At 46.4% G+C, this 10,206-nt stretch overlaps 2 protein-coding genes across 2 annotated transcripts; one reads left to right on the forward strand and one right to left on the reverse strand.

Annotated features, from left to right (window-relative positions):
* Positions 1-1,968: 1,968 nt before the first annotated feature.
* On the reverse strand, positions 1,969-5,142 carry CSUI_002121 (uncharacterized protein; the record flags this gene model as incomplete). The annotated part of the gene is made up of 1 exon (XM_068062323.1): positions 1,969-5,142. A coding segment is annotated over exon 1 (2,418 nt), but the record flags the coding sequence as incomplete, so codon positions are not given.
* Positions 5,143-8,206: 3,064 nt separating this feature from the next.
* Positions 8,207-9,871, forward strand: CSUI_002122 (gda1 cd39 (nucleoside phosphatase) family protein; the record flags this gene model as incomplete). The annotated part of the gene is made up of 1 exon (XM_068062324.1): positions 8,207-9,871. Exon 1 carries the CDS (start codon positions 8,252-8,254, stop codon positions 9,869-9,871), a length of 1,620 nt encoding a protein of 539 aa, XP_067925703.1. The 5' UTR covers positions 8,207-8,251.
* Between the last annotated feature and the right edge of the window lie 335 nt (positions 9,872-10,206).

Raw genomic sequence — 10,206 nt, forward strand, 5'->3', positions numbered from 1 at the left:
AAGAATGAAGTGTCTTCTCTAATTTTTCTGCCTTATCTGTCTTCTTTCTCGCTCTATCTCTGTCTATTGCTTGCGATGTGCTGCTACCAAGAGATCTTCTGGGTGTTTGACGCACAGGCGTGTATCCCCGAGGAGATTCTTTTCATTCTCCTCTGAAAGTTCTCCTTTCTTCTACTCGATGGGAAGAAGAGAATGAAAGAACCATCAACAAAATGATAAATCGCGCCTTCTCTGTCATCTCACATCAAAACAAGAATCACGCCTCCTAACGAGGAGAGGGGTTCGGATATTTGCCGTCCGGGCAAGGGAGATCGAGAGTGGAAAAGAGAAGACGAAGAGAGAGACAGAAAGAGACTCTCGTACACGACACCAGATTCCTATCTCTTATTCATCACATAGCGTAGAAGAAAATTCACAGGAGGACTCTATCTATCCTTCTCGACACTTTCGCCGGGAAAGAATGGGTGGTCTCAATGTCTATGATACAGGTGCCCGTACACATGGAATAGGCACCTCGAAAATATACAGAGCTGGCTGTAGGCATACACATATACAGATACATACTCTCATGCATATATATATGTATATATACACGTATAGAAAGAGAGAAAGAGGGGCACATAGAGATGTAGATATGAACTTTCCGCCCCCGAGGTTCGAACAAGTGACCTAAGAGAACTCCTTTCTCCCTCTCTCATGTCCTCTAATAAACAAAGAATCGAGTCGCAGTTCTCCTGTCTATTTCTTCATCTCTCTCTCCATATCTCCATATATCGTTCAAAACATCATTATGTCACCTACCAAACACCTATACACATATACATATATCGAGTCATCAGTACATACCCCTTCTCGTCTCTCCCTCTCTCTCTAGGTATATGTAGGTGCATATACATGTATATAGCGATCAACACGACAGGTATGAAAGGAGAGAAAGATTGCTATCGAGATGACTTGAGAAGCATCACGCACCATTGAGAGAGACGTCTCACTCATTCACGTACATGTATCTACACCTGCATTCATCTCACACATACATCACCATCCTCATTCCACGCCTATTCTCTTTCACATAGATAAAAATATAGGCACACAAACATATATGTGGTCACCTAAGCAGGAAGCCCCCTATACATATACATCCATCAGGTTATGAGAAACGCACACGCGTATATCTACTTTTGCTTTGTGGTAGACCCGCACGTCACTAAACAAGCCAGTAGTAGTTCATAGCACTTAGAATGAGACTCCAAGATGAGCGAGAGACATCTCCGTTGATAGATCAGCCAGGTCACCATAGTACTTCTACCCCTCATCAACATTATCTTCGTGCTATCTGGAAAGGTGTTCTCTCTTTAAGAATCTCTCCCCAGGTTTCCCCTGCCGCCATGGACTTTCATAAGTCTTTCATAGGCTTCGTTGATTTTTCTCATTCGTTCAGAGGCGATAAATTCTTCACGAGATGTGAGAGGTTGGGAGGAATTTGCTGAAATGACGTCTGGATGGAATTGTTTCGCGAGCTCTTTATAAGCTCTTTTGATATCTCTCGCTGTAGCGGATTTCTTTAGACCGAGAAGGGTATAGGAATCTTCTTCCACTTTCTTCTTCTTCGTTGTCTCACCTATGGCGTATTGTATCTCCTGAAAGAGCATCCAGAGCATTTCCTCGCATGCACTATAAATGCCATTCTTCTTCTCCAGATATCGAAACTGGTCATAGAGCATCTTCAGCTCCTCCTTCAATTGATGGATCTCCGGGGGGACCGAAGAAGAAGAAGAAGTCTTTTCAAAAAAGCCTTCCTCTCCTTCTCCTGTAAAGAGATCGAAGACTTTGGTAATGGTCTGGTCTTCGATTCTTAAAGCTACATTAGAGAGAGATAAGAGAAATAGAGATACCCATAAAACAATAAAGACAACAGAAGAGATGGAGATCACAAACCCCTTCGAAAAGCTGAAGAGCTCCTTCGCGATCCATCCATGGGGGTGTCGACGTCGTCGTCGTAGTGACGAGAGTAACGTCCTTCTCTTCTTCATGTCTTCTTTTTGACTATCGACACGGGGAGACAAAGAGAAAGAAGAAGAAGATGGAAAGGAAGAAGAGGATGAGATTTCTTCTACACCTTCACGAAGATAAAGTTCACTTACAATACTCACGATTCTCTCATCTCTGTAAATCGCTTTCTCCATCTCTTCATCTTTCTTCCTCTTCTCCTCCGCCGTTTCTCCTACTTTTCGATCTTTCTCTTCTTTTGCTTTCTCCCCACTTTCTACTGACAACAACTCCTTTTCTTCTTCCTTCTTTTTCTCCTCCTTTTTCATCTTGTCTTCTCCGTCTACGTCCTTCTTCCTGGCATCCTCACCTTGATCTTCCTTGTCTCGTTCTTGGTTATCCTTGATCTTCTTCTTCTCCTCCTCTTGATCTTCCTTCTCCTTTTGCCATTGAAGAAGAGCAAGAAGAGCTAGAAGATCCTTTGCATACGCCACCTCTTCTTTCTTCATGTGGTGCCGAATTTCCTCATGAGCCCTCGTCGACTGATAGACAGAGACAGCTATCAAGACAAGGCCAATGAGCTGGCCTGTGAAATAGAAGTCATCTTTCAATAGCAAAGGCATCTTCTCTCCTCTCTTCACGCTGTCAAGTGTTAAGGCGACCGCAGGAAAGAAATCGCTAGCCAAATAGCTTTCATAGATCAGAGGAAAAGAGACGCGGATCAAATCTCCTAAGTAGGATAGACACATCAGAAAAAGACTTGAAAGAGAAGAAGCGACAAGACACAAAAAGAAGCTATACCATAAGAAAGCAGAGGACCTCATTGGAGGAGGAGAAAAGCAACGAAAGAAAGAAAAACCTGAAGAAGAGGAGGAGATGCATTCACCTCCCGTCAAATCAGAGAAGGTCGCTGCATATACACCTAAAGAGCGAAAGAAGATATGTAAGAGAAGAAAGAGACATCTGGGGATCTTCTCACTTAAAGGAGACAGCTGGGCATTACAGAAGATGATGTCTACTACATAGCAACACACAACATGTGCATGCAGACCTCGCAGCATCATCATCCATGGAGCTCGAGTGAAGAGACGAAGACATGTCAATTTCTTGAAAGAACAAGGAGAGAAATTCTTCAGTCGAGACATCAGCATCCCCGCGGGTGAGAAGCGAGCTTCCTCTTCTTTGCTTCTTTCTTCACACATGTCCTTAATCTTCTTCTCCTCTCCTCCAAGGTCCTTCTTCTTATCGCCATCTTGCTTTCCGCCACAAGAAGCTCCAGGAGGGGGAGTGATAAGAAGAGAGGAGGTTGAGAGAACATGACGTCGCTGACAATCTCTCTTTGAAACGACTTCGCTGCCCCCTCTCGCCACTAAAGAAGAAGAAAAAGAGGAGCAGATATCTGGTGGAATATGATAGGCGTTAAGAAGACACTGAAGATCGTGACTTGTGAACTTCTTCGAGGAGGCTGAAGAAGTCTGGAGAAAAGAAAGAAATTCGAATGAAGAAGAAAGACAAGAAGAAGAAGAAGATGAAGCAGAGAGAGGAGAAAAAGAAGAATCTCTAGGGACAAGATGACATGTAGGACTATCAGATAGAGAAATCTCCTTTGTCTCGTTATCTTTTGGACCTGAACTAGCACCTCGATTCCGTTCCTCCTTCTCTTGATGGTCTTCTTCTTTTTCTACCCCCTGAGAAAGATCTCGCTGTCGATTCTGATCACTCCCTTCGTCCTTCTTCCTTTCTGAAGAAGAAATGCTGAAACTGTCGTTCTTATCTTTCTTTTCTTCTTCGCACCTATCCTCCTTCTTCGGTGAAGAGAAAGACAGAAGAGATTTTTCTTCTCGTGTGTCCTTTTCTCCTTCTTTTCTTTTCCGAAACAAGGAGAGAAGAAGAGACTCGCATACGGATAATCTTGCCTGGAGTTCTTCCCGAATATAAGCCTTTTGCCGGCGTCTTTGGAAATGGCGGACAGCTGAAGGAATGCGAAAGAAATCAACAAAGACGAGAAGACCTCCCCAAGAGAAAGTTAAGACACGCAAGAGCCATCGAGGAAAGAATTCCAGAGCTCTCCATTCAAGTGCAAAACACCCCCCGAGAAAGAAAGAGAGATACGATGAGACATAGGAATACACCCGAAAGGACTCACGAAAAGGAGAAAGATACCCTAGGCTACAGAAACGGGATACGACAGATGAGGAAGAAGAAGAAATGGATGAAGAAGGAGGAGGAAAGATTCCAGTCTCTCCATTTGGGACGCTGTCAGAGAGAGAGGAAGATAGGGAAGTTGGAAGAGAGGCAGATGCTTGACTGACGGGGGTGTCAGGAGATGAAGAAGATGAAAGAGAAGAAGACCTTGGGGATTCTGAGGATGGAGAAGAAGAGGAAGAAGGGCCTTTCATTTTGCAGTTAGTAAAGAGAAGAAATGAGAAGAGGTGAAATCATGATAGTGAGAAAGAAACAAGAGAAAGATGGAGGGGAGAGTCAAGGAAAACAAGAGGAGAGGACAAGGAAGGAAGCGAAGAAGAAGAAAAAGAAGAAAGAGATGAATAGGCTGGTGAAAGAAACCCTCACGGATCTGCGGAAGTCTTTCTTTCTGGTCTACCTCTTCTCCGAGTTTGTCGGAGACTTTCTGATTGTAAAGAAGAAAGAGAAGAAGAAAGAGAGATCAACAGGAAGGAGGGAAGATAAGAAAGCACTCAAAGAAGGAAAGAAAATAGAAGAAGAAACAAGAAAACAGACAGCGGTGTCTTCTTTCTCGCGTCAATGATGCCGCACGCGACCGTCCGTTTCTCTTCGGAGAAGCTCGGCTATCTCTTCATGAAAAAGATATACTTGGAGATTCTTCATAAATCTCAGACTTCTTCACAGTCCTGGTATTTCCTGCCAACCCCACTTTTATCTTCTTCTTTCGAACAACATCTCTATGTCTATCCTTTCCTGACCCCCTTCTCTTCTTCACACACCTGCAGACCAAACCAGCCGGCTCCCTCTCTTTGAAAGAAAAAACAGAGAAAGAGAGCTGGTGAATCGAGACCGAAGGAAAAGAAAAGTAGGCAACCGGTCCTCTTTCGAACTCGCTAAAGGAAAAGGAAATTCACAAGGCGTAAAAAAGAAGTCAAAGGGACAGAGAGACGTCAGTTGGAAGATTTTCCCTCAGAAAGGAAAAAAGATAAGGTGCTGGCTAGTCCACATCTACTATCGATCGAGGAGAAAGAAAAGGAAAGTTCGAACGTCTGGCTTCTTTGCATGCCGCCCAGCTCTTCGTAGCACATGCATGGGTGCACTGCGGCGCTTTCAGGGAGAATACCGTCGATATGCTTCGATTCTCCACTTAACGTCGAGTTATCTTATGTGAATGGATTTGATTGTCCTAATGGATGGCTGAAGTGGCAGAGAGAATGAACGCATGAAAAGAATAGTCAGCGAGTAGAACCGACTGTTCATTCGTTCGAAGTCGGTATAAGAAGGAGACGGCGGTAGGATCGACTAGCTGTGTCGGGTTGTTGCCAAGCAAGGAGTGTTGATGCTTCAGTAGGACGGTAAGTACCTTTTTGGAGTCTTTCACGGGAGACTAAGAAACTCAGCTGCAAGAAATGTCCCCCAGTGGAATTGATAGTCAGAAAATACATGAACAGATGTATGAAGAAGCCTGAGCCTTTGCGCTAATCATGAAGACTCGGATCCTTTTCTGATGAGGGTTAGTGCCACGTGCTCAGACAGAGGCAGGTGAAAGAACATGATGGGGCTGAGGCAGAAGGGAAGAATAGAAGAGAAGGAAATCTTTTAAAAAAAAACAAGTGAGTTCGTGGGAGATCCCCGCGCAGGTACGCTGGCTCATTCGTGTCGTTCTCCGAAGACTCCCGCTGTCAGGAGGCGAGGCTTAAGAAAGCTTTTGGGGTTTTCACATCGACGACGTAGGGAACTCCTAAAGTGTCAAAAGTTCAGGGCCTGCGGGCAATCGACCCGTGTACCGGATATCTCCGCGTAGACTCCGTTGCGAAGAGAAGGCCGCTATGCGGAAGCACAGATCTACTCCAGGAGCCAAGAATGTCAATTTAGGCTCTAGGCAGCCGCAAGGGACTCAAGCTATCCGTCCGGGAAGGTGTATAGTTAAGTTGGTCCGAGTGTGATAAGAGCGACCCGAACACCAAGTGAGGGTTCACATGAAAGCCTTTTTACGAAAACAGATGATGCAGAGGAACGCCACCGCACATCCTTAGGCCCGCTAAGACACCATCGCACCCATCCGCACTTGGGGCACGTGACGTGGAGGAGATGTCGTGCTTGACACACGCCTTCTCAGTCTCCAACTGATACTCCTATGCCGAGCCGCCGTCCTTGTACTCTATCGTGAACTGTGTACTGACCTGACTGCACCTCTCCTACCCTCGATTTCAATGCTTGCGTGACTGTGGCAACTTGGAACGTCCAAGACAAGAGAGCCTTGTCACAGGCAGAAGCCAGCAGCTCTGAGAGGCAACCCACTGAATGAAACGGATGGTGTCAGGGTGAACATGTTGTTAAACAGCGGCGCACAAGAAACCCTCATACGATGAGCTTTGGCGGTAAAACTGCAGGGTGTCCGCCAAACTGGTCTGATGAGGCCTTCTTGCCCTTGATGATGCGTCCCGGGTATGGTTTCACCGTATGTGCTCCATCCGGAATTCCTAACAGCGTCGACAGGGCACGTGCCAACGCACTTCTTGCTGAAAGGACGACACCTCGTCTCCAAAGCCAGAACGTGTGAATCTATTCTTTCTTGATGTAATACCACTCGAGTCGCCCAAAGACCCGGAGTCTAGTGTGAGATACACGGTGAATCAAGAGGAAGAAACCATACCCCAGAAACGTTCCCGGTTAGTAGAACACGGTAGCTCCCGTATCACGGCGCGCCGGAGACTGCGCACTCCGAACGTTTAGCCGTCTTCGAAACCTTCCGGCCTGTTCCTATTTGCGGTTCTCATTCCTTAGACACCTTTGTGATCGTCTCCTAGGGCAGATCAACCTGTCTGTAGTTTAGTACCGACAGCACTTTAGCTAGCTGTCTCCTGCCTCCCACTTATAAGGTACCCTACCGCGCTCGCAGCTCTTCTGCTGTGATGAAGTGTCATAACTTCTGCTGAGCGGGTATCTGTCTTTCAAGAACACTCGGGTCTTTTTTGGTATGCGTTGTCCTGTCGAAATCAGAAGGTCCGGAGACTCGCGGCGGCGACAAACACGTGAAGCGCGCAGATCGCCTAAAATGACCTCAGTTCCTCCGACCAGAGACCCGGCAATGGTCAATACTCGTCGCAGGCTTACTGTGTAGGACCCTCTGCCGCTCTTTCGGTTGCCATTGAAATCCCCTACTCCCGCTGGGACAGAGATTTCGGGCCCCTGAGCACAAAGCTCGAACAAGAACGTGCGTCTCGTCGCGACAGCGGCAGGACTGAAATACATCCTCCGGTCAGATCGATGTGCCAGCGAAGAGACGCGAGGGGGCGAAGAACCGTCTCCTCGTCTCTAACGTTCCTCCGCAGCTCGAGCGAAGCGGCACCGGCATTTGCTGCTAAGCTTGAGGATTGGGGTTGCTCATAGAATGTTTTTGCAGACGCGGGGGGCGAAATAGCGTGTCTGTACGGGTCAGTGAGGCATAGAAGGGAGGGGATCTGGTGGTTGGTTACCGAAGGTTTCCAGTCTACTCCATTTCATCGTTGCAGTTCTTCTTTATCCTTTTGTCACGTCGCGTGGCCGAGCTCTCTGTACGGCCCCCTTGCAGTCTGTTTCGTTGTATTTGTTTGGTTCGGCTGCAGCGACAATGATGGCTCTTCTCCGGGTTTCCCGTTGCCTTTCTTATGTTCTCTTCTCCCTTCTCGGTTTCTTTGCCGGCATATTTGACGTTAAAGGTGTCGTCTCTTGGCAGGGTGGCCGTTCTTTCATTACTGCTGCCTCCGCCTCGTATGTTGCTCCTACCCCGTTACCGTCTCGCTATTCAATGAGAGGCGCCTATGGAGGTGCAGCCGGGACCCCATTCAATTCTTTTTCGAATGACGATTCATATAGCATTCTTCGTGATGCTCAGGTGACAGAGACTTCCTGTCGTGAAGCGTTTCAGCCTTTTGCAGTCGTTGATGCGGGGAGTACTGGAACCCGAGTGTATATGTTCGGAGGGCTAACGAGAGCATGCCCTGGAGAAGCCCGGGAAGTTTTACCTGGCACAATCCGTTTTCTTGTTCAGGGCAAGAAAGCGTCAAGCCTTCGAAGTATTTTTGATAAATGGTTAATGACATGTCTAGGTGATGGGTGGGAAGAGACTCTTTTACTTCAGTCTTCTCCACCGGAGACGAGTTCTAAGAAGCTTGCCAGCTGTGTTCCTTTCATGAGAAGCTATGCAGCCGATCTCGTCAATGCTCTGAAGAACGATATGGCCGAGTTACTCAATCAGGCGTTGACATTCCCACAGCAAATCCATGCAAAACAGTTGGGAGTCGCTGTCTTTTTCCACAGTACAGCTAGCATCCGAGATTATCAGGATTGGTTTGTCGATGGTTTCTTTACCTTATTCCGTCAAGAACTCAATGCGTGGAAGGATCACGATCGGTATCATTTTTTCTCGAATCCTGATATGACGCGCCCCATCTCAGGAGCTGAAGAAGGTCTCTTCTCTTTCTTAGCCCTGAACTTTGTTACAGGGGGGGGACGTCTGAATCCTGACGTTCCACCTCCTGGTGGGAAAGATGCTTCTCAGCAGTTAGCAAGCGTTATTGAAGTCGGAGGAGCGTCATCTCAGATTGTTTCTCCTGTACCTTCGTATCCTCTTCAACCTCCTTTCATCAAACAATTCAGTCTTGCCCAGGAGACCGGATTAACTCAGTGGCCGCGATTAGATGTGATTTCTGTCTCCTTTCTACAACTTGGCGTGGCAAGTGCCGGAGGACTTCTCTTGAAGAATACCTGCGCGAACCCTGAATTTCTTTCAGATGGAATCTGTTCTAATCCATGCTATCCACAAGGGTTTGAACAGGCACAATGTTCGTCAGGTCGTGCAAGTATCAGTCGTGAGACAGGACGGGTGACGGTGAATGATAACCCAAGAGAGAGTCGTCTCAATACTTCAGCAATGTTTTGTTCCCGCTACAATTCAGCTATTTCTTTCAAACCTCTCAATGAGATGTCATGTCGTGCCTATGGTCTCGATCCTGATCTTCCGTTAAAAGAACGGGTTGCTTTTCCGAAATGTCGGATGATTGTCGGGACAGGAGATTTTCAAAAGTGCCGTGCAGAAGTCGAGAGAGTTCTTTTAGCTCCCAAACTTCCGATTCCTGGCAACATGGAGGCAAGCGGTGTAGGCTTTGATAATGTCGAGCAGCTGTTCCGTCTCGTTTCTTCATCTTCCCCTGTCCACTTCATCGGAGATGCTCTTGTCAATGCTCTCAATGATCTTCATGATTTCGGCTACTTCGGAACAACACCGATTCTCAATGAGAAAGGAGAAGTTCAAAACAATGGGGCAACTTACCAAGCACTCCGTCAAGCAGCAGAAGACTATTGTAAATCTTCTGTTGATTTCATAGACGGTCAAGGCCTTGTTCTTCGAACTCCAAAAGACAAGAATAACAATGAAAAGCGCCGGTTAGATGGATTCAATATTACAACATGTCAAGATATCGCATTGTTGTATGGGTTCCTCACACACATGCAATCAGCTGAAATGAAGCCGGAGAAATTCATTTTTAAAACGAAGTTTCATGATGAGAAGAATCCTCAACACATCAATAACGGCATGGAGTATGGATGGCATCTAGGAGCGATTCTCTATCGTGTTCTGAAGAAAGATTCATGGTCTAAAATCGCATATGAATCAGGTGTCGGATTTAATCTACCTGCGGCAAGGCGATTGTAGTGAGGAAATACAAGAGAGAGAGAGAGAGGAGGGGGGGAGGAGTAAGAAGAGAGACAGCAAAGGAAGGAAATGGTTCTTTTTTTTATTGCTATCTACATCCTGCATCCACATATTACATTTCTGCCAGAAGATGTACTCAGAGATGGATAGAGAACAAGTAGCTCTGTGTACAGAGTCTCTGTAGCCTTTCTATTCATCCACTGTGTATGCATAGGGTGTATGGTTTCGATATTATTTTCCTTTTCCTCCTCCTCTTTTCTTCTTTTCTGTCTCGTCATCGCTCCACCATCTGTTGATCGCTAGTGTCTTCATGACGACAGATTGACAGACAGACA

This window comes from Cystoisospora suis (assembly GCF_002600585.1).
Source record: "Cystoisospora suis strain Wien I chromosome Unknown contig_885, whole genome shotgun sequence".
In the NCBI taxonomy this organism is placed as follows: Eukaryota; Apicomplexa; class Conoidasida; order Eucoccidiorida; family Sarcocystidae; genus Cystoisospora; species Cystoisospora suis.